This window comes from Notechis scutatus, chromosome 4, assembly GCF_049901735.1.
Source record: "Notechis scutatus isolate UNSWTSFEM ecotype Mainland chromosome 4, rNotScu1.2, whole genome shotgun sequence".
NCBI classification, from domain to species: domain Eukaryota; kingdom Metazoa; phylum Chordata; class Lepidosauria; order Squamata; family Elapidae; genus Notechis; species Notechis scutatus.
In genome coordinates, this window is record NC_142012.1 from 69285585 (window position 1) to 69310950 (window position 25366).

Here is a 25366-nt window from a genome sequence, read left to right on the forward strand (position 1 = left end):
AAACTCAAGGTTAACCGCACCAAACTTGACTGCAGAAAATACGACTTCAGCAACAGAGTGGTCAATGTTTGGAATACTCTACCTGACCCTGTGGTTTCTTCCCCAAACCCCAAAAACTTTAACCTTAGACTGTCTACTATTGACCTCAACCCCTTCCTAAGAGGCCTGTAGGAGGCGCGCATAAGTGCTCCAATCATGCCTACCATCCCTGTCCTATTGTTTTTGTAAGCGATTGACAAATCAAATAAATACTAAATAAAAATACTAAACTATTCGAGAAGAAACAGGAATCAAAACTAGATGCCAAACAGCAACCAAAACCAATGAGAGATAGAACCTAGAATAAGGAATACTGGGAAAAGGACTAACACGAACATCTATTAATATCAATGGATTAAATGATTCATCAAAAAGGAAAAGAATATTTTTGAAACTAGAGAAACAGAAATTGGACATAATATGTCTTCAAGAGATTCATATTAAACTACAAGATCAGATATATTTACAAAACAAAAAACTGGGGAAATTATATACATCACTAGCAGAGGAAAAAGAGAGAGGAGTAGCATTATATATTAAAGAAGAAATAGAGTCGAAATTGATTTATAATGATATGATTGGAAGAATATTAATTGTAGAGGTGGTTATACAAAATAAAAAGATTTTACTAGTAGGGATATATGCCCCTAATACAAATCAAAATGAATTTTATAAAACCCTATATGAGAAACTAATAGAATTAGGAAATTCCATGATCTGCATAATTGGCAATTATAATGCAATTTCTAATAATAAACAGGATTATGCCAGTGACCAAAAACATTAAAAAACAAAAACAAAATATACTTTCTAAATGTTTTTTTTGATATGGCCAAAGAACTAGATTTAGTAGATGCATGGAGGAAATTGAACCCAGGGGTGACTCAATTTACTTTCTACTCCAATCCACATAAATCTTGGTCAAGGTTAGATATGGCATGGGTGAATAATGATCTGTTTAAGGACATACAAAATATAGAGATGTCAACTAATACTTGGGTAGACCACAATCCGTTGCAGATAGTCTTGAAAGATCAAACTCACAAAAAAAGTAGGTGGACACTTAATCCACAACTATTGAAAGAAAAATGGAATACTCAAAAAATTAAGGAAGAATTAGATGTATTTTTTAAATTTAATAAAAAACAGGATACCTCATTGCAAACTCTGTGGGACACAATGAAGGTGTATTTAAGGGGAATATCTATAGCCTATACGGCCAACAGAAATAAGGAAAAGTGGAAGAAACAAAATTTGTTAACGAAAAGAATAAAGGATCTAGAAGATAGATTACTGAAAGCCTCAGGGGATGAACAGATTAGAAATGATTTGACATTACTTAAACATGAATTGAATATGTTAGATCAGGAAGATTTAGCTAAGATACTGCTATATACAAAACAAAACCATTTGGAACACACAAACAAACCTGGTAGATGGCTAGCGTATAAATTGAAAAAATAAAATAAAAAAAGAACTATATATCAATTGAAAGATAACAACGGAATAATAGAGACGGACTTGAGGAAAAAGAAAACAATTGTAAGAGATTACTTCGAGAATTTATATAATCAAGATGTAACAGAATCGAATAAAATAGAGGAATATTTGAAAGAAAGCACACTACATCCACTTATGGAAGATAAGAGGGAGATACTAAATAAGGAAGTAACTTTAGATGAGTTAAAAGAAGCGATCAATAGACAATAAAACAACAAAACCCCAGGTCCAGATGGTCACTAGAAAATCTGCTTCTAGAAATTTGCAATGAGGTATTATTAGAAGCAAGACTCCCTGAATCATGGAAGGAGGCCTATGTTATATTGATCCCTAAAGAGGGGTGCAGATGCCAACCAAATAAAAAATTATAGACAATATCCCTTTTGAATACAGATTACAAAATGTTTCTGAGTGTGATGGCGGAAAGATTGAAGATAATTCTTAATGATGGGATCCATCCTGACCAGAATGGATTCCTTCCCACGAGACAGATTAGAAACAACACAAGAACTATAATTGATGTATTAGAATTTTATGAGACACAGTCAAGTTGCTCTTGTCTTCCTGGTGCGCAATAGGCATTTGATAACCTAAATTGGAACTTTATGAAATGTCAGATAAATTTGATGAAATTTGGTGACAACTTTGCAAAGATGTTACATTCAATCTACTCGACGCAGAAGGCAAGCGTAATGATAAATGGAGATTTTACTAATCCTTTTGAGATAAATAAAGGCATCAGGCAGGGATGCCCACTGTTGCCTCTGCTTTTCATAACAATATTAGAAACACTATTGGATAGAATTAGATTGAATGAGGAAATCAAAGGTACAAAGATTAAAAGACAAGAATACAAACTGCAAGCATTCGTGGATGATATGGCATTTATTATAGAATATCCAATAGATTCAGGACCAATATTATTAAGGGAAATTGATAAATTTGGTAAATTAGCAGGGCTGAAAATTAATAAAGAAAAGACTAAAATGTTCATCAAAAATTTAACAAATAACAGACAAAAAGAATTAGAGGAAATAATGGGACTACAAATTGTAAATGATCAAATATTTAGGTATTTGGTTAAGATCTAAAACGATAACCCTGAAGGAAGATAATTATACAAAAGTATTACGACAAATCGGAAGAGACTTGTGAAATTGGACTAAAATGCAGATCTCATTATTAGGCAGAATTGCCACAATCAAAATGAATGTTCTACCTAAATTGCTATACCTATTTCAAATGATCCCTATATTATCAGACAAATTTTTTAAAAAAGAGTTGGACAAAATTCTTACGAAATTCATTTGGGCAGGCAAGAAATCAAGAATTAAAAGAATTTACCTACAAGACAATAAAAGCAGAGGCGGCTTTGGACTCCCGGCTTGGGAGACCTATTATAGAGCAACAGTATTAGTGTGGATAAAGAATTGGATCAAATTGGAAAATAAAAGAATTCTAACACTAGAGGGCTATGACCTACAAATAGGGTGGCATGCCTTCTTGTGGAACCCGAATAGTAAAAGCCATTCATATTTCCATAGACATACTCTACGTAAATCTTTGATTAAAACTTGTAAAGATATCAGGAGAAATCACTATATTAAAGTCCCGACATGGTTATCAACAATGGAGGCAATATTCCACCCTAATACAATGGATATTAGCAAAAAGCTTAAATATCACCAAATCCGAGATAATGAAGGGAAACTTAAACTGATCCAAGATTTAGAAAATCAAGAAATAATTATTGATCGTTGGTCATATTTTCAAATAGCAATAAGATATGAGAAGGACTTAAAAGAATTTGGATTAGAAACAAAAAATACTCAACTTGATAAGATACTTTTGGGCCCAGAAAAAAATGTGATATCTAAATTATACAATTATTTACTAGACTATGAATTAGCTGAGGAAATCGTGAAAGGATCAATGGTAGCATGGGCAAAAAAAATTGGCCACAATATAGACCTAGACAACTGGGAAGAAATTTGGCAGAGAAATCTTACAGTAACAAAATCTGTATCTTATAAAGAAAACCTATATAAAATGATATATAGATGGCATCTGGCACCCTCCAGATTGACAAAAATGTACCCAACAGTAAATCCAATTTGTTGAAAATGCAAGGGAAACCATCGTACCTTCTTTCATCTCTGGTGGACATGCCCGGTGGTTAAAATTTTTTAGATTAGAATCAAAACTTGGTTAGAGGAAATTGTTCAAGGTGGATTGGAGTGGGAACCTAAATTGTACCTCCTGGGTATTATCAAAGAGGGTTATTCCCCCAAAGTAAAGGATTTGATTGTTCACATATTAACAGCGATATGAATCTCACTGGCACAATACTGGAAAACGCCTATTATACCACCTATACATTTTATCATCCAAAAAATTTACGAATGCGCTGAAATGGAGAAGCTAGCATTAAAATTAAAAAGAAAGGATGACTCGGCATTTTATTCGATTTGGGATAAATGTTATGATTAGTTAGAGCGCAAAAAAAAAAAAAAGAATGTAGGAAATAAGCGGGGAAAATAAATCTATGAAACATATTATGACATATATACCAAAAGACAGGAATTTACAAATGTTAGTTTTAGATCTCCTCGCTCTTTGTTTAAATAATAGATAGAATATATTTGCAAAAACACATAATTATAATCCAACAACAAATAACAATAATAGATTATTATGTTTTATAGAGTATAAGTAACAGATAACTTACAGGATATAGGAAATAACTGCCATTTAATATTAATTATGAAATATTTAACTCACTATCAAATGTATTGAAGAAAGATATAACTAGTTTTATCATAGAAAGTGTGACGTTTATTTGTATGACTTTTTGTCTTTCATTTTTGTACATTTGTGTATATTAACTTTTTGTATTTAATAAAGTTTTTGGGATTAAAAAAAATTATTACTTATAAGGACTAAAAGGCAAACAAACCTAAAGCATTTTACAAATAATTTTGTTAATTTCCACAGCAATAGAAAATAAATTTAGTCACATTTCATGATGAAGGATCATGTAAATATTTCATTTTCTCCAATTCTCCAATTGTTATGGACTGCAGTTTGTACACTGATTTACTAAAACCAATCAAATGGAACAATAAGAAAAACATATTCTAAAAAACATAAATTTGAAAATACAGTATGAAAAACAGCCTGATTGTAGAACAGTTGGTGCCCTACAAATATCTGGATAAGGGGGGTGACTTTCACTCTCCTTTAAAACAAGACAGCATTATAGTTCTTTTGAAAGATGTTTTCATAATGAGACACTTCCACCAATTGCTGGCTACTGAACTCAATTCATTGTGATCCTATGTGATCACAAACAGGAATTAGGTTATTTTAGTATGTGGCTTGTGTGATCTTATCCCAGTTAGGATAGCACCTGACTGATTTTGTTTTGGCTAAACAGGGTTGGGCTTTGTTAGTACTTGAATGGAAGATCAAGGCTGCAGTTTGAATTAAGGAGTCAAAGCAATAGTTGCCAAGAAAACTGCATGAATTATCCACAAAATTATATTAAATTTGATTCAGAGAAGATGAGAAGCATTTTATGAGTAGTGAAGAATGTTAAGTTAGGCAATCTTTTAATTATTTTGAGTATAAATGTTTCTCTTTAAGTTTAAGCTTTTTTAAAAAAGAGAAACAAAAAGTGGGAGCTGGAGAACAAGTTAAAACCCAACCATGAAAACTTATTATGAAAAGTAACAAAAACATAAACTGGTACATTTTTAAAAATATTTTATCATTTTCTTACACCGCTTTGAACTCAGTTATAACTACAGAAAGAATAATTATGGCATAATGCTGATATGTATTTTTAGTTAGAAGTTCTTTTTTAAAATAGGATTGACAAATACCTATATTTGCTGTGTTGCCTTTGTCTCCACTTCTTGTATAAGCAAGATCTTCCAGACGATATACATGAGGACCACTTGGTAGATCTATATAAAATGAGACAGATTATTGCTTCCTCAACTGTAACAGTAAAATTGGATTTTTAGAAAGATTCTATTTAAGTGTATTCATAGCTCATTTATATAGTTTTAATTTGGCAGGAAATCTTTTCCGTAAATAACCTACAGAAACACAAACAAGAAGTATGGGTAATTATAATTCCTACTCCCATTTTTAAGATCGCCCAAGGCAGGAAAAACTCTGATTTTCAATCAACAGTCCAGACGAGCTCACAAAAGAATGAGCTCAAAAGAATACCTAGACACGGGATCTTAAAATTTGTTTTCCAGCCGCGAGAAACAAAGCTTCATTATCTCCTTTCACTGAAGTCAAAGAGAAAGAAAATACCCAGTGAAAAGTTAACAAAGCTTTGGGCTCCAGTCCAATGATGTGCCAGGAGAGTGATAGGACTTGGATAAGGTGGAATGCATGTTCATCCCTTTCTCTGAAACATGTATTTCAAAGGTCTACTGCCAAAAAAAATACCACCAGGATACATTTATATCTACAAAACTTTCAATGGTTGCCAGAAAGATATGCAAAGATATAACAATCAATTAGTAGAGCACTTTTCCCCATCAAGATTATTTCCTTAGCAGATAACAAGTTTGCAGCACAGAATTTTACAGGTAAACTCACTTCCTCCTCTAGTTTCAAATTATTAAAGATTAAGGTGCGGTGGAAAGGTGAACTAGTGCAGTCTTGTAACTTACGTCTTGATAGCTTCAAAAAGCTAATTAAGTTTAATTGGAAATTCTTGGGAGTCTAACTCTTGGGAGGGAAAAGTAAATGTACAATTTTATTCATAATTTAAAGATAAAATGAAAAATATCAGCATGTGGTTAGTTTGATAGAATTTTATTCTTCAATAGATTTTTTCAAGCCTCAGAAATATACTATCTATGTATAAACATTTTTTTCAGGAACTGTTTGCTCTGTAACCCCTGGCAGTATTTCCGCTTTTTAAAACTGATTTTTACTAGCTTACTCCATCACACCAAATATGGTTTTATTCTGTTATCGGAGTTATTCTCTTAGTGGACAGTTAATAAAATCCCAAGAGACTTTATATAATTTCTTTCCAACATTTCATTCTTAAAAAAAATAAAATGGATAAAAAATATATTGTAGACTAGGGGAGTCAAACTTGATTTCATTGAGAGCCACATCAGGATTAGGTTTGACCTTGGATGGGAGCGAGTGAGCATGGGTGGGGTGGGCGTGGCCAGGGTGGGCGTGACCAGGGTGGGTGTGACCAGCTCAAAATCGTGCAGCCCTCTGCCAGCAAAAACGGAGCCTGGCTGTGATGGCCTGCCAATGAAAATGGAGCTTGAGAGGGCTGCACGATTTTGAGCTGGCCACGCCTACCCTCCATTTTTTATAGCAGAGGCACCGCAAGCCAATCCTGCACTGTTTCCAAGGTGGCTCCGCAGGCCAGATCTAAGCACCCCGTGGGCCGGATAATCGTGTCTTATGATCATTTTACTGAAAGTCAGCATTTTCCAGCAAATCCCATGTATTTACAGCAAACAATTTGCTTAATGACTGTGGCATTCACTTTATGACTGTGGTGTTTGCTTAATGACCTCTGGAAAAAAAATCATAAAATTGGGTTAGTCATGTGACTGACCTACTTTACAATGGTCATGACTCACTATTGTAATGGGCTCCATTAGAATCATATATCAAGGACTACTCTTTTTCATCACATTTATTTTCTTCCATCTACATGAACTTGGCATTCTCATTTCAACTGAAGAGATGTATTACTAGATATTTAAGAGAGGAAGATTGGTAGGAACTATATTAATAGTTGACATAATTTATTTTTTATCCCTTCTTTATAATTGAAAAAAAAAAATAACTCAAGATGAGAAACATACCTTATACTCTTTCCTCCTCCTGTTTTCCCCACAACAATAACCCCATGAGGTCAAAAAGACTGGCCCAAATTCACCCAATCAGCTTTCATGCCTAAGGTGGAACCAGCCTGGTACCTTGACCATTAGATTAAACTAGCTCTCAATTTATTGTATATCTTGAATATTTACCATGTTGTTAAGTTAGAGAGCATCTGATTATTGTGAACTTATAGTTTTGAAATAGACTTCCTAAAAATGCTGGCTCAATTAGGGAATTGTGGATTAAAAAAAAAGATTTCTTACTGACAAATAAGAAACTCTTAGATTTCAGCAACTCCTGTACTTCATTTGATTTTCCTTACAATCAAACATGAGTATGTATTGGAAAAAGGTGAACGGTGCAACATATTCTGAATAAAGCAAGGCCTACACATAAAACATTTTACTTATGGAGTAACTAAACAGTGTTAAACAGCAGTACTTTCAAGGACAATATAGTGGAGTGGTATGCAAATTCGCACTTAACAAAAGGGTAACTGGATAACTATTTTTGTCAATCCATCTCATCCAGTTATGGGAATAAAATGAGTGGACTCCCAATGTATGAAGCCTTGATCTCACAAGAAGACAGATAATACAAGCTATAATAAATTCATAAATAAACAAACAATAGTACCTTTGAAATCTTCTTCAGACTGAGGCTCATCATGTGAAGCAGTTAGATCTGAAGTGAATGAAATATCTTCCTGAAATGTTTCAACATGTTGTCCATTCATAAATATATTGATCTGGAAAAATATACATTTTGATTTAAACAAGAAGATATTCTAATGCCATGAATATAAAAATCTATGAGAGTAGGAGTAATCTGTAAAGTTACATATGACTGTACAGTTACCCAATGAACATCTGTGTCAGACCTGCTCCAGGTAGGTCCCTTAGGAAAGAAAGACTCTTGACTGCATTTGTCCATTAAACATGCCCCCCTCTCCCACTTAGTTTTTGATGGCCGGATATCAGTGAGGTGCCAGGCCGAAGATGGCAGATCTGACATACTCCCCCCCACCTTAACAGAGACATTACTCATGTAAAGAAGACAAGAGGGGAGGGAGAGACACACGTAAAAGGCACAATTAGTTGAACAGTCATCAAAGCTTATCCAGATATTATCCAGATATTGTTCGTGGAATTTTTTTTAAGAAATCTGGATACTTTAACGTGTTTGGAATTAACCCACTATGTCTCTGAGGGAGGGTACTAAATATTGAGTTTTCCCTCAAGGTGTGCAAGAGTCCAATATGTCTTTAACCTCAAAGTTCTGTTCTCCCTTGATCATGATGGGATTGGGAGGTGGTTGTGATTGTGGGCATAGGAAAGATGTGGTTTCTGGCTTTAGAAGGCTGTAATGAAATGCCAGATGCCCGTGTCTAAGATTTTTTGGTAATTTGAGTTTAACAGTCACTGGGTTGATAGCTTTTTTTCTGGAAAAAGGGCCAATGACTTTGGGCCCAGTTTTTTGGAGGATTGTCTAGATTGCAAGTACTTGGTGGATAAATAGACTTTGTCTCCAACTTTGAAGTCCTTCAGTTTCACACAGCTTTTTGTCAGCTTGCTTTTTATGTGTAGTAGAGCCAGTTGACTGCTGGTGTGGGCACTGTTTGTGGGCTGGTGGCTTCAGGCTTCTTTTTTCTCTAGGAGGGAACTCCTCCACACACGACGGGGCTGATTCCTTGAACAAGCCGTGTCAATTTAAACCTCCCTCAGCCAGAACTCATCAGGCATGGAGCATGTGGGGGCGGGGTGGTCCTGGAGATGCAAGAGTTGTAGACATCGTCATTAAGCCCATCCTGGAAATACTCTATTAGCATTTATTGTTATGCCAGGTTGCAAAATTCTTGAGTGCAGGAAACTATAGACTGGTGGCCCTGATTTATAGTCTTGATTGTGGTCAGCCAGGGGATCCTGAAAATGCTTTTGCAGGACCCCCATGAAGCAGTTGAATTTCCATAGTTCTGGGGCAATTGGCATTGTGGAGGTTGACCATCCACTTGGCTGTGGTCCCTTCCAATGCCATTGTTATGCATTGCATCTATGCCCCTTCAGTAGTTATAACTGGGCCATACTCCTGCATGAAGGTTCAGACATGGGCTAGGGAGAATCCCAGTTGCTTAGGTTCTCTGTTATACTTCATCCTGAGAACTGATGATCTGTGACCTTTCCTTCTCAGTGGCACAGCCCAACCTAAGGCTGCAGGGTGGCAGCAAGTTGTGGAAGCCAAACCCTACACTTAAACTGCTGGGGTGAACAGTAGGCATGGCTGTGGCATCACTGGTGGGGACTTGCAGTATATAGGGCATGTCAAATTTTACAAGTTTCAATTTCCAAACATTAGGAGTGCTCAAAAGTTGTGACATGCCTTGGGGATTGTAAAGATATTTTAGTTACTTTAATATAATTTAGATGCGCTTGGAAGTAACTACATACATATTACAACTTTTTAACCTTTTGTTTGTTTCATTTGCAGCAGTTGGACAGTCAGAGATGCCATCCGTGCCAGGGCTTCTCGCGCCTTGAGGTTGTGAAAAGCTTCCCACAGGTACTCAATGGCACACTCAAGCATCTAGTCTTCCCAATCTGCCCCGCACTGAGATATGTCTTACTCCATCACCACGCAGGGTTCTCTCCAGTGGCTTCCCTGGCTCCTGCAAGTGAATGCCATCCCAGACGTCTTCCCAGTCCTCTTTCTTTCTTCCCCAGAGACCATTGGGGTCTTGGCTGGTTGCCACAGGCTTCCATCTTGCCCAGGCACTTGCGGGTGTCTATTCCACCATGGGACTTGAAGATGTCGCCTTCCCCCAGATTTCGACATCCTCCTGGTCACTCTTGTGATACTTTGCACAGCCCCCAAGGTAACGGTGTCTCTTCGGGTTGGCTGTTATTGCAGTTCTAGCTTAATGTCAGTGCTGCTCCAGATAGGCGCCTTAGGAAAGAAACACCCTCTACTTCATTTCGTAGGTTCTTTTTCTAAAGAATACGGACTGCAGCAAAGTCCAGCTAGAACTAAGTTTCCTGCGTGAAAAAGATACAAAATGTTTCCCCACATCCCAGTTCTCCCTCCATGATCTGTTCGTCTTCAGTCCATGAAGATTCACTTAGGCGGTTTGAGAACTCTGAAATATCTGGGGTAATCCAGATTCTTTTTCAGATGCGTGGCCTTGAGTGCTGGCACAAATTGATTTTGAGCTTCTGTCCTTTATCAAGCTGTCAATCCCCCTCCCTATTTTCCATCACATACTCACACAGGTTTTATTGCCCATTTGTTCCCCCCCCCCATGCCCCTCCCCCTTCCCTAGCCTTTGATGGCAGGGTGCCAGTGAGGTGGCAGGCCGAAGGAAGCAGACCTGACAATCGGACTTACACTCTTTTCTGTGAAAAATATGTTGATACAAACTTCTGTAGTGGGCATTGGGAGATTAGATTAGAAAGGCTTGTGCTTAAAGAAAGTAAAGCAAACATTACAGTTGCTGCACTTAAAAGCAAACCATATCAAGGTCTTTGTCACCTTCTTTTTAAAAAGTCAGTTCTGAAGATGTTTTAATAGCAAATGGATGCTGAAATAACTATGAAGAGATGTTAAAAAACAAGTTCAATTTGGAGATAACAAATTTACAACACTCCTTTATGAGTACCCACAACCCAGTAATCCAGTTAATTCATTTATAGCCAAATGACATAAAGCAATATTACCTGTTTAGTAGATGTTAAAAATACTTTGTTGAACAAAATATTGGTAGAATTGGTTTTTATTTCCCTTAAAATATAAAACATTAAATGATATGCATTCTAAAAGCACTTTTACATCTGTTGCTAGAAACAACACACATTCTGTTTAAAGTTTACATGATCACACCAAAGCTCGAAGAAAGCCACAATGATCCTTATTAATTTATTGTAAAGAAAAAAGGTATTCTGCAAATAAAAAATAGAATTTACATATTGTTATACAAGTCTTCGGATATAAATTTTTTGCAACAGATTTCATTTTTGTCAGATTGTGAAATATTTATTTGTATTACAGAAAGCCAATTTATATATATAAATTACACACATACATACACACACATGTATGTATGTATGTATGTATGTATGTATGTATGTATGTATGTATGTATCTCCATACATCAAGGAAATAGTATAGTCTCTACCACTTCCAAATGAATATAAGAGGGGTGTCAAATTTGATTTCATTGAGGGCTGCATCAGGGTTGTATTTGACCTCATCCCTCAGACCAACCCTCCCTCTCATGATAATCTTCCTTCCTTCCTTCCTTCCTTCCTTCCTTCCTTCCTTGTTTTCTTCTTTTCCTCTTCATTTTTCTTTTTCTTCTTCCTTACCCTCTTTCCTTATTTTTCCTTCCTTGCTCTCTTCCCATCTTTCCCTTCTTTTTCTTTCTTTCCTTTTTCCTTTTCTCCTTTTCTGTTCATTTTTGATGTTCAAATGCAAAAGGGGAAACATTTCTTGATGCCTCCTTGCCTTGTGATCAAATGCCACGTCTGCTAGTAGTTTGTTTTGCTAGCACTCTGTTTTCAGCTGCCATGGCTCCTCCAGCACACTGCCAGTGAAAAGGGAACTCGGGAGGGACGTACTGGGTTCTCCTGAGCTCCGTTTCAGCTGCCAAGGCTTCCTACGGCACTCTGCCAACCTCCACCAGGTTGTAGATCAGCACCTGGACGGCCTAGGCTGGGACGAGGCACCGCAGGTTGGTCCACTGTTTCCAGGGTGGCCCCGTGGGCCAGAACTCGAACCTTGTGGGCCTTGATTTTGACACCCCTGGAATATAGGATGGTGTCAGCCTTCAAGATTTCTTTCCTTTGCTTTGCATCTTTCGACTATAACAGGGGGAGGAGGGGTGGAATAGTTATAGGAAGCAAGCTGGAGGTTTCAGAGAATAAACTGTATAAGTTGGGGGGGAGAAGTATCTTGTTTATGTTTCTTTCCTATGCTATGCACCTCTTTATCAAAATATATCAAGGTCAACGGACAGATGCCACATCATCACCTGAAGATGCCCACATGATGTTACATACAACTTTTAATTGGGTGGACAGTTTGGATTATTGTGGGTGGGAACGTTGCCATCACTTTGTATATGTGATTTACACGCTCATTTTCTCAGATTCAGAATTCCTTTGATGCTACCACTCAATTTCCAGAAAAAGATATCTTTTCTCTAATTAATGGAGTCTAAGTATTTCTTTCTTGGATTTTGAATGGAGCACCAGCTGACATTATTCTGAATCTCCATTAACCAGCCCATCCAGAGAATTAATACTTTTTCTTCTGAGGGGGTCTGAAAACAATGTCTAACCCAGCCAGTGACCAAGAAGACCTGGGAGTTACTGGGAGACCAACTTCCCTGCTTTTAGATGCTGCAGGGGAAGCTGAGTTGTCAGCAGAGCTACATCTCGATGAGAAGGCAGCCGTAAAACCTAAACGGTCCCTGGGAGTCGGCTGGAAAGAATCGGAGGAAGAACACCCCCCCCCAGGAGTAACCACTACTTGACGGCATAGGAGAGAGGAACCATGGCAAGAGGATGAAAGAAGGAATATTTTATTAGCTCAAGCCCTAAATCTTCTGAATGAAGCTGTCGGAGGAACTCATGCTGATCAAAGGTATGAGAGGGAAAAGGGGGAGGCAGCCCCAGCTATTGAGAGCCCAAGTAGCTGCCCCCGTAAATCAACTGGCGGAAGCAGCCCAGGGCCCCCCAGCAGGGGGAGCAATTGCCTGAAGGTGTCGAACTCCAAAGGTGCCTCCGTTGGAAGTAAAATATGGAGGGGATCTCAAGGAGTTAGGATTCTTCCTGGCTCAAGTCTGGAGCCACATGGAAGAACATGGGGAGGATTTTTCCTCAGAAGTAGCTAAAGGCAGATGTGTTACCAGGGCTTTAGAAGGGACAGCTGCAAAATGGATGGTGACTTTGCCTAATGATAATGCCCCCAGCTGATGAATTATGACCTGTTCATGACAGTGTTGCGTGCCAGATTTGAAGACCCACTAGCTGAACTCAAGGCTAGGATTAGAATGAAAACCATAAATCAAGGGTGGAGATCAGTGGCCAAATACACTCAGGAATTTAGAGAACTGGCGTGCCATATTCGAGGCTGGTCCCAGGGAGCCCTGATAGAAGCTTTTAAAGATGGGCTGAACGAAGATGTTTATCAAAGCTGCATTGCCAGAAGAGGCTCCAGTGAGTTGCAGCTCTGGTATGTGCTAGCAGCAGAAGTGGAAATTGATCTGACCCGAAACAGACACAGGGGTGGCAGCCCTCAAGAAGCCTCAAAACCTCAAAAGGGAGGGCTGGCAGCAAAACCCAAAACTACTGCATGCTTCCGATGTGGGAAAGAAGGTCACTGGGCTGCAAACTGTCGTGCCAAGCTAGAGTCAAAGGGGGCATCAGGAGGAGGAAGAAAAAACTCCAGTCAAGCTTCGCAAAACGGCTCTTAAAGCAGAGGACTTTGTAGAGATTGCCCTTCCGAAAGGAGAGGAGCTGGGAACTCCGACCTCTTCTGGTGAAAGTGAATCTGAATCAAAAGACGACCCTCTGGTAAGTCCAAACAAGGACCCAATGACCATCCCAATGAGATTAAGGGTACCCACATCGGGAACCCAAGGGGAAATATTGGCCTTGTTAGACTCGATGCACAAGGTGCGTAATCAGCTCAGAAGTTGTAGAGAAACTGGGTTTAAGGCTAAGGACTTTAAAAACTCCCATAGCATTTTGCCAACTGGATGGATCGGTAGCTGGGGGTGGCCCTGCACATTTCATAACAGAACCAGTGGAAATGTTGATGGGGAGGCATAGAGAGACTTTGTGTTTTATTGTTGCCCCTGGGATGGAGCACCCCTACTACCAGGTTTGCCTGGCTCTGAAAGTGGAACCCCCAAGTGGATTGGAGGAGGGAATCATTACTCATATGCACTGATCAACCCTCAGAAAGGAAGGGGCAATATCAACCGAAACCCCAGAATTCCAAAGAGCTGGCATCCATGGGCAGTGAGAGCCTGAGGGGGGACGAGAAAATTCCTGAAGAATATTGGGATTTAAAGGAGGTGTTCAGTGAAAAACCTTGGACGAGCTTACCCCCCATCGCTCAACAGATTGCAGTATTGAAATTTTGCCAGGAGTGAAACTCCCATAACCTAAACTGTACTCGACAACACCACAGGAGTTAGAAGAGCTGCAGTCATTTATTGATAAAAATCTTGAACGTGGTTTCATCCATCCTGCCTCGGGTAGTGGCTCCAGTACTGTTCTGCGAGAAGATGCCTCTCTTCGTTTATGTGTTGATTATAGAAATTTAAATGTGATTTCGGTGGAGAACATGTCCCCTTAATGAAGGACATGTTGGCCCCCCTAGCCAAAGGGAAAATTTTTACGAAACTCGATCTGAGAGAAGCTTACTACCGAATTCGAATCAAGGAAGGAGATGAATGGAAAACTGCTTTTAATTGCCCAATGGGATGTTTCCAGTTCAACGTTCTCCTGTTTGGTCTACAAGGGGCCCCTGCAGTATTCATGCAAATGATAAAAGAAGTTTTGCATGAACAACAAAGGGGTGCTAGTTTATCTTATACAAAGGGGTGCTGGTTTATCTTGATGATATTCTTATCTACAATGAGACTCTTGATGAACATGTGAAACTAGTGCGTTCAGTTTTGAAAAAACTTCAAGCTGCTGAAGTGTACGCGAAGTTATCCAAGTGTGAATTCCACCAAGGGAAAATTGACTATTTGGGCTATTGCATATCACATGACGGTATAGAGATGGATCCGGGAAAAGTTCACGCCATCTTGGAATGGGCCCCTCCCTGCATCAGGAAGCAATTGCAAAGTTTCCTGGGATTTGCTAAATTTTACCATCAGTTTATCCCGGCTTTTGCGAAGATTGTATTGCCTATTACAAATCTCTTGAAAACCAAGGGGGAGGTGAAACCGAAGCCGAGTAGGCTGCTGGAATGGTCCATGGAGTGTCAAGCCGCTTTTGAGAAGCTGAAACGACTTTTTGCCGCTGAGCCGTTGCTCAAGCACCCGGACATGGACGCTCCTTTTGTAATCCAAGCTGATGCGAGTGATGTAGCAGTGAGGGCTGTGTTACTACAAGCAAATGAGACAGGGACTCTGCAACCATGTGCATATACCTCCTGTAAACTAACTGAGACAGAAAAAAGATGGGCCATTTGGGAAAAAGAAGTTTTTGCACTTTGTTGGGCTCTGTTAACCTGGAGGCATTTTCTAAAAGGGGCAAAACACCCCTTTGAGGTGTGGACGGATCATAAGAATTTAGAGGCTCTAAAAATGCCTTGGAAACTGTCGCCTAAGCAAATTCGCTGGGCGCAGTACTTCAAACGGTTTAATTTTTCATTGAAGTACATTCCAGGGGGGAAGAATTCATGGCGGATGCGTTATCTAGATTGCCTCAATATAACAGTGCCCATCCGGAAATGATCTGCCCTATTGTCCCAACTAAACAGTTGGCGGCTCCAATGGTTATCAGGGCCCAGAAAAAAGGGGAAGTTGATTTATCAAATGATTTATCTGCACAGTTAAAAGAAGCTCTGAAACTTGATGATTGGTTCCTGACTCACTCAAATAACTGTATGGTTAGAGATGGATTGGCATGGGTGGGGGCTAAATTATATGTGCCAGCAAAGTTGAGAAACCAAATATTACAACCAGTTCATGATTCTAAAGCTGCTGGACATTTTGGGTTTGTAAAAATCTTACACTTGGTTAAAAGGCAATTTTGGTGGCCTACTTTGAAAAAGGACATTGAAACTTATGTGGTTAGTAGTCCTATCTGTGCCTCAGCCAAATGGCTGCCTGGTAAACCAGCGGGCCTGCTACAAAATGTAGCTAGACCAACTGCTCCATGGAAAGAAATTTCTATGGATTTTATAGTGGAATTGCCTGAAAGTGGGGAAAATACAGTTATTTGGGTGATAACAGAATTATTTTCCAAACAGGTACATTTCATACCTTGTGCAAAAATCCCATCTGCGAAAACCTTGGATAAACTGTTTATTTTACATGTCTATAGGTTATATGGTGTTCCTGAGAGGATAATCTCAGATAGGAGTGTCCAATTTACCCCAAACTTTTGGAAGGAGTTCTTGAAGTTATTGGGCTCCGCCCAGGGCTTAAGCTCCGCCTATCACACACAAACCAATGGGGCTTGTGAGAGGACTAACTTAGTATTAGAACAATATCTTAGATGTTTTTTTAATTATCAACAAGGTGATTGGGCTGACCTATTGCCATTTGCTGAAGTAGCATATAACAATTCGGTTCATAGTAGAACTGGGTTTACTTCATTTAAAGTGGCTTCGGGACAAGACTTTGTACCCATACCTGAGCTTCCACAGGAGAAACCTAATATTCAGTCATTGAGTGAGTGGATAACCCAACTCTAGCTTACCTGGCTGGTTACCCGTAAAGCATTGGATGATGCTCCTCAAGCTCATAAGAAATGTGCAGACAAAAAGAAAGCTCCACAGAAACAATATCAAGTTGGAGACAAAGTTTTCTTATCCACTAGATATTTGCAGACCACCCAAAAGTCAAAAAAGCTAGGGCCTAAAAATGTTGGACCTTTTCCGGTTGAACAAATTGTGAATCCCGTGGCAGTCCAATTGCAATTACCAAAAACCCTTAGACGAATCCATCCTGTTTTCCATGTTAGTTTATTGAAACCTGAACATACCTCTGACCTGAGACTGGCTCAGGTCGATCTCCCCGTTCCTCTTCTAATTGAGGGTGAACAACATTTTGAAATTAAAGAAATTTTGGATTCTAGGAAACAAAGAGGTCACCTCCAATATTTAGTCACCTGGAAACACCTTCCTCCTTCCCAGTCGGAATGGGTGAATGAGAAGGATGTTCGAGCCCCTAGACTTGTACAGGCATTTCGTGCTAAATATCCTGACAAACCTTAAAATATGATAGTACTGTGTCACATGTATATTATTCTTTTATCTTGTATTCTCTTTCTTTTATAGGGCTAACGCCTCTTTTGCAGGAGAGCCGAATGTCAGCCTTCAAGATTTCTTTCCTTTGCTTCGCATCTTTCGGCTGTCATAAGCAACGGTGTGTGTGTGTGTGTGTGTGTGTGTGTGTGTGGAATATTTATGAGAAGCAAGCTGGATGTTTTTCTCAGATTCAGAATTCCTTTGATGCTACCACATTTTCTCTAATTAATGGGGTCTATGTATTTCTTTCTTGGATTTTGAATGGAGCACCAGCTGATAGATGGGGAAATTCAAAGTACGAATGCACATGTTGTTAAGTTTCATATTAAAATATAACAAATTATGTAAAGTTTACATTGTTGCAAGATAGAATATTGACCGCAGCAGTTTTCTACATATCCTTTTGGTAAAATTGATATTCTCCGGTTATCATCATTTCCCTTTCCAGCTTCTCTATTTCCACAATCTTATCTGCTTTTTCTCTCTATGGAAATGGAGGAAATACCATGCAAGTTCTAAGGAGCAGATAACCTTGGCAACTTACACTTTCCTCTTTCAATGTTATTCCCCAAATATTCTATTTTTAAATTTTCATATATTAGATTTGCCATTCTTTCTAGAAATAATGCTAAATAGCAGCTCCTACCTTGATATACTTCTTTGGATATAGGAAGAAAAATGGTTTGAAAACAGGAGTTCTGGAGAGGGAAAAAAGGTGCAAATTAAAAATAGATGTGAACAGGAAATACTTTTCAAATGGCTTTCATATAGTCCTTGTAACTCTTTAAGCCCAGTTTTAATGTGAGGGTATCAATTTAAATATTGACAACATAACATAATTATTGATGTTACCCACCCCCTCCCAAATTCTGACCTTCAAAAAATTACTAAAATGGAATTGCTTCAGAAAGCTTTTTGATTATTGCCAGTACCTTATTTGATTATAATTATATATGACAGATAATCCTTCATTTATGAACATTAACCTTGTGCCAAAGGTGCTGTTTCAAAAGTTGGACTTTCTTTGTTTTTTCTTTAAAAACATTTTGCTTTTCATCCAAGAAACTTCTTCAGTTCAGAGAATTGAATGACAGGGATCAGTGGTGGAATTTAGCCAGTTTGTACTGGTTCATGTGAACCGGTATCTAACTGCTTATGCAGTTGGAAAACGGCTGAAAATAAAGTGCAAGAGAAGTTTTTTCTTTCTTCTCTCTCCCTTCGGTTAATAGCTCCAGGCAGGCAGCCAAGAATCACTTAACAGGCTACTTACCGTATATACTCGAGTATAAGCCAAGTTTTTCAGCCCATTTTTTGTGCTGAAAAATCCCCTTGGCTTATACCGAGTCAGATTCCCCTCTGAAAAAAAAAATGGTGTGGAGTCGCTGCCGCCGGAGCTGCCCCAGTCCAGCCGCTGGGAAGGGAAAGGCAAAGCGCTTTTTGCCTTTCCCTTCCCGGCTGGGGCTGTTGGGAGTCGCCGCCGCCTGCCTTTCCCTTCCCGGCTGGGGCTGTTGGGAGTCGCCGCCGCCTGCCTTTCCCTTCCCGGCTGGGGCTGTTGGGAGTCGCCGCCACCTGCCATTCCCTTCCCGGCTGGGGCTGTTGGGAGTCGCCGCCGCCTGCCTTTCCCCCGGCTGGGGCTGTTGGGAGTCGCCGCCGCCTGCCTTTCCCTTCCCGGCTGGGGCTGTTTGGAGTCGCGCCGCCTGCCTTTCCCTTCCCGGCTGGGGCTGTTGGGAGTCGCCGCCGCCTGCCTTCCTTCCCGGCTGGGGCTGTTGGGAATCGCCGCCGCCTGCCTTTCCCTTCCCGGCTGGGGCTGTTGGGAGTCGCCGCCGCCTGCCTTTCCCTTCCCGGCTGGGGCTGTTGGGAATCGCTGCGCCGGCGCGGCCCCAGTCCCGCCGCCTCAGGAAGGGAAAGGCAAAGCGCTTTTGCCTTTCCCTTCCGGCTGGGGCTGTTGGGAGTCGCTGCCGCCGGCGCGCCCCAGTCCCGTGTCGCTCGGGAAGGGAAAGGCCACGGCTTGGAAGGCCGCCGCTGGAGTGAAGCTGCGCGCAGTCGCTGCGCTAGCATCGGATCGGGCGCGCCGGACTGTTCCGACCGAGCCCCGACTTTGGCGCCCGCCCAGCGCCGCAGAGCTCCCTGTACCGGGAGAAGGGAAGACACCCGGGCGGGGCAGGGAGAGGAGCTCCTCCCACCTCGCCCTCTTTCCGCGCCCACCAGTGTCCCCGCAGGACACCCCCGCCCGCAGTCGCCGCCGCTTGAAAGAGACGGGCTGGGGGTGGGTAGAAAGGCGCCGGGTGTTCTTGGAGGAGAAGGTCCCGCGTTCGCCTGTCTGCCCGCGGATGTCAGTGGAGCTTTGCCGCTGCTTCGTCCGGGGTCTCTGGGCAAACACGCCCACCCAGCGGGCTTGTCGCTCCGGCACGCAACCAGCGCTGCCCTCGGATTCCCTGTCCGGTTGCCCCCTTGAGGGCGATGGCAGTAAACTGTTCCGTCAAGAGCAGCGGCTGCTCCTCTTTCGGCTGGGCTGGTGAACGAGGCTTCGCAGAGTTAAGACTGTATGGACTGTATGAATTCAATCTGGATTGGGATTAAAATGATTCTAGATTTACTAAACCCCAGTTACTTCTTCCTGGCCTGTCCCCTTGTTGGAGCCAACAGTGGTTTATGGTTCACTAAACCTTGGGGTACTTAGTGGGGTGTTCTGCTGAACTGTGACTGAAGCAGGCCAGTTACTTCTGCCCGGAGCACCAAGGAAAGTATCAGGATGCGGCCCAGGACCTGCATTTCAGGGGCTCCCTGGCTCTGATTAAAAGCCAGATCTGAGCTGTGTTCAGACCAGCCTTTGCACCTCGCCTCTCTTTGGTGGGAACTACTGGGTTCTCCGAAGAGGGGTGGGGGCTGTTTTTGGCTCTGAATGTTATCACAACTTCACGTGGGTTCTGTCCTCCTTCAGGGCGGTCTGAATCAACCCGCCAGGCCAGAGTTGTAATTTGTTGCCTGGCTTCCTGCAATCACAACTACCCCACTACTCCAGGGTCAGATGGAGCAGAGACCTCATCAGGCTGGCCTCTCCCCCCCGCTTCTCAAGAGCCTGGAAGCTCTTCATGTCCTTCATGTGCAGCCTGGAAGAATGAATGACTTCCAAAGCTCTGGACTCCATCAGGCCCCTGTCAGGTGCAAGTCCCAAATGGGGGTCAGGGTGTCCCTTCTCGGGAGGGGCTTGAGATTGCACAAGAAGCAGGAAAGAATCCCAGAACAGCTCCCTGCGTAGTCACGTGTTCCCTTTCCCCCACCCTGGTGCTCCTCTCAGGTTTGCTAAAAACAAACCAACCGGGTGACCCTCCTGCCTTCTGGAGGGCACAGGCGCCGGCAGAGTCCAGAGGGGAGCGCAGCGACCGTCCGGCTGGCAGGTGGGACTGCGAGCATTTGGGGGACTTGGCTGCCTCAGGACCCGCATCCCCTGCTCTCCTCGAGGGAAGCGCGTCTTTAGCTCTGTGGTGGAGGAACCAGCCGGCAAGGCAACCAGGGGCGCCTCAGGCGTATCAGCGAGAGGGACGAATTCACGGCTCGGAAGGCCGGACCGAGCCCCTCCCCCAGCCCCTCCGGGCAGAGGGGCCGCCTCCCGGGACCAGCTGCTCTGGCGGAGAGAATTGCTGAGCCGAAGGTGCCCTGCGAAGCCTCGCTTCATCAGCCCAGCCGGAAAGAGGAGCAGCCGCTGCTACGGGAACAGTTTACTGCCATCGCCTCAAAAGGGGGCAACCGGACAGGGAATCCGAGGGCAGCACTCGTTGCATGCCAGAGGCGACAAGCCCCGCTCGGGTGGACGTGTTTGCCCAGAGACCCCGGACAAAGCAGCGACAAAGCTCCGCTGACATCCGCGGGCAGACAGGCGAACGCGGACCTTCTCCTCCAAGAGCGCCCGGCGCCTTTTCTACCCACCCCCGGCCCGTCTCTTTCTGCGGCGGCGACTGCGGGCGGGGGTCGCCCTGGGACACCGGTGGGCGGAAAGAGGGGCGGGCGAGAAGCTCCTTCCCTGCCCCGCCCGGGGGTGTCTTCCCTTCTCCCGGCACAGGGAGCTCCGCGCGCTGGGCGGGCGCCAAAACGACGCCGGGGCTCGGTCGGAACCGCCCAGCGCCCGATCCGATGCTAGCGCAGCGCGCGCCGCAGCTTCACTCCAGCGGCGGCTTCAGCCGTGGCCTTTCCTTCCCGAGGCGGCGGGACTGGGCCGCGCCGGCGGCAGCGATTCCCAACAGCCCCAGCCGGGAAGGGAAAGGCAGGCGGCAGCGACTCCCAACAGCCCCAGCCAGGAAGGGAAAGGCAGGCGGCGGCGATTCCCAACAGCCCCAGCCGGGAAGGGAAAGGCAGGCGGCGGCGACTCCCAACAGCCCCAGCCGGGAAGGGAAAGGCAGGCGGCGGCGACTCCCAACAGCCCCAGCCGGGAAGGGAAAGGCAGGCGGTGGCGACTCCCAACAGCCCCAGCCGGGAAGGGAAGGCAGGCGGCGGCGACTCCCAACAGCCCCAGCCGGGAAGGGAAAGGCAGGTGGTGGCGACTCCCAACAGCCCCAGCCGGGAAGGGAAAGGCAAAGCGCTTTGCCTTTCCCTTTTCCGAGGCGGCGGGACTGGGGCGCGCCGGCGGCAGCGATTCCCAACAGCCCCAGCCGGGAAGGGAAAGGCAGGCGGTGGCGACTCCCAACAGCCCCAGCCAGGAAGGGAAGGCAGGCTGGCGGCGACTCCCAACAGCCCCAGCCGGGAAGGAAAGGCAAAGCGCTTTGCCTTCCCTTCCCGAGGCGGCGGGACTGGGGGCCGCGCCGGCGGCAGCGATTCCCAACAGCCCCAGCCGGGAAGGGAAAGGCAGGCGGTGGCGACTCCCAACAGCCCCAGCCAGGAAGGGGAAAGGCAGGCGGCGGCGACTCCCAACAGCCCCAGCCGGGAAGGGAAAGGCAGGCGGCGGCGACTCCCAACAGCCCCAGCCGGGAAGGGAAAGGCAGGCGGCGGCGACTCCCAACAGCCCCAGCCGGGAAGGGAAAGGCAGGCGGCGGCGACTCCCAACAGCCCCAGCCGGGAAGGGGAAAGGCAGGCGGCGGCGACTCCCAACAGCCCCAGCCGGGAAGGGAAAGGCAGGCGGCGGCGACTCCCAACAGTTTAGCCGGGAAGGGAAAGGCAAAAAGCGCTTGCCTTTCCCCTTCCGAGGCGACGGAGATAGTGAGATCGCTTCCCAAATTAATTATTTTTATTTTTGAAATTTACCAGTAGCTGCTGCATTTCCCACCCTCGGCTTATACTGAGTCAATAAGTTTTCCCAGTTTTTTTGTGTAAAATTAGGTGCCTCGGCTTATATTCGGCCGACTTATACTCGAGTATATACGGTAGTTGCAATAGCAGCCAACACATGCCTTGAATAAAGTCAATAAACAACAGAAATAGACAGGATTAGAGCAGAGAAACACCCAGGAAGCCCGTCAATCACCCGTCTAGGGATGGGATTAACCTCTTCCCTTCAGGAAGAAGGACAAGATTACAAACATTTTCATTAAAAAGGGATATTAAGTAACACTTCTGTGATCAGCTGATACACCCTGGAATTCCCTAAGAACTTTTATAACTGCTGCAGTGTTTGACTACTTCTTGTTTCTTCCTGGGGGAAAAAGATATAGGAGGGGACAATGATGCAGCTTTATTTATTTATTTATTTATTTATTTATTTATTTATTTAATTTATATTGCCATCTATTTGCCCATGGCAACTCGAGGCAGCTCATACAATGTAAAACCATATTTAAAAAAAAAAACAAAAAAACCCAAAAACTAACAAAAAGAATCAAATAAATTAATAAAGTACAATAGAACAAAATCTGGAAAAATAAAAAGTCACCCCCCAACTCCCATCTCCCACCCCGATGACAGCAGATCACACTAGCCATTTGATGGGCTCCATCCCGCTCTGGGTTCCCTAGGCCCACTGGCAAAACCAGGTCTTCAGTGCCTTCCGAAAGAGTGCTAGAGTGGGGGCCATTCTAATCTCTGGGGGAATGATATTCACCAGGTGTATCTCCCTCAGAGATGGGACTCGCAGCATTCCCTGCCTCCCTGCACTGATGGGTCAGGTAGATGTGACCGGCAGAAGATGTTCCCTCAGATAACCTGGTCCCAATCCATGAAGGGCTTTAAAGGTGATAACCAGCACCTTGAATTGCACCCAGAAGCAACTCGGCAACCAATGCAGCTCCCGCAGAAGAGGTGAAACATGTGCACACCGGGAGCTGCACAAAACCATGTGGGCCGCTGCATTTTGCATCAACTGGAGCTTCCGGATGTTCTTCAAGGGTAGCCCCATGTAGAGCGTGTTGCAATAATCAAGACAGGAAGTGACCAGGGCATGAGTGATTATGAGTAGGGACCGTTGGTTTAGGAAAGGGCATAACTGGTGCACAACCCGCAGTTGCATAAAGGCCCTCCTGGCCATGACTGCCACCTGCTCTTTGAGCAGGAGTCGTGAGTCCAGGAAAATCCCTAGATTACACATAGGGTCTTTTTGGGATAGTGCCACCCCATCCAAGACCAAAGGTGGCAATTCTCCCTGAGCCAACAAACCCCAAACTCAGAGTCACTCGGTCTTGCAAGGGTTTAGTTTCAACCCGTTGTTCCTCATCCAGCCCCTAATAGCCTCCAGGCACTGCAAGAGGGAGGACGCAGCAATACTTAACTCACCATGGGCCGAGACGTACAGCTGAGTATCATCAGCATATTGGTGATACCTCAGTCCATGGTGATGGATGATCTCACCCAGCAACTTCATATAAATGTTGAACAGGAGTGGAGAAAGTACCGAGCTCTGCAGAACCCCGTAAAGCAGTGGGCGAGGGCTGGATCTCTCCCCTCCTATCAACACTGACTGAGAGAGGCTGCAGAGGAAGGAAATGAACCAGGCCCCAGGAGAATCCCATGGTCAATGGTATCGAAAGCCTCTGAGACGTCAAGTAGAGCAAGGATGGATGCACTACCCCCATTCGCTCCCGCCAGAGATCATCCAAAAATATTTGGATTTTTTAAATTATTTATGTATTTATTATAATATTTACTAAACATTATTATTTATTACTTTTTTCATTCAATATTCTCATATGTTACTTTATATCAATCTCTATATTCTTAATATCATTTTATACATATTCTTGTAATCATATTTACAAATTTTATCAAATTATATCATTCAATTAATCATTCTTAAATTCATCTTAATTTATATTATCCAGTATTTATTCCTTTTCTAATATTAATTTTGCCACCATTATATTTTTAATACTAAGTCCCTCTCTAATCTCATTACATTACACAAATCATACTTTCCATCTTTTTTTCATTTAACAAATTATATATTCTAATAACAATATAATCATTTTTATCTATTACTATATACATATATGTTCTCCATTAGGTTCGATATGGCATTTCCTTCCCCATACTATCATATTGGTTTTCTTATATATTCCTTAAACAACTATATATCTTAAATAACAATCATATAGTAAATTCTTATTTCCATATTTATTCCAATTAAAATATTAATCCTTGTTTTTATTCTAATTAATATTTTATATATCTTTAATAATAATTATATGATAAGTATTAATTCCAGATTCATCAAAATCAATAATTATATCTTAACTAATAAAACACCCATTGATGTGGAATCCTTATCCTTCCCTTCTTCAACCATCATCTCTTACTCTCCTTACTATGTTAGTTATTCTCTTCCTGGCTTGCCTTCCATTTTCTATCATTTTTTGACCCTTTCTCTTACTCATTCCTGATGTCAGATCTGTCATTTCTTCAATGGAAGAAGGAAAGGGGGGAGGGAAGACTGATAAAGATATCCTTCTTGATGTAACCTGAATATATTTAATCTTATATCAAATTTGTATAACCTACACATGATACAATGGAGAGATGAAACCCAGATGGCTGGAGC

General features: G+C 42.7%; 1 protein-coding gene across 1 annotated transcript in view; it reads right to left on the reverse strand.

Moving 5' to 3' along the window:
* The window catches only part of LOC113417444 (uncharacterized), a 124918-nt gene that overhangs the window by 28461 nt on the left and 71091 nt on the right, over positions 1 to 25366 (reverse strand). The window contains exons 15-17 of the mRNA XM_026675845.2: positions 18056 to 18107; positions 8059 to 8170; positions 5424 to 5507 (exon numbers count right to left, since the gene is read on the reverse strand). Coding sequence (XP_026531630.1) covers positions 5424 to 5507; positions 8059 to 8170; positions 18056 to 18107 — 248 coding nt within the window. The remainder of the gene's footprint in view (positions 1 to 5423; positions 5508 to 8058; positions 8171 to 18055; positions 18108 to 25366) is intronic.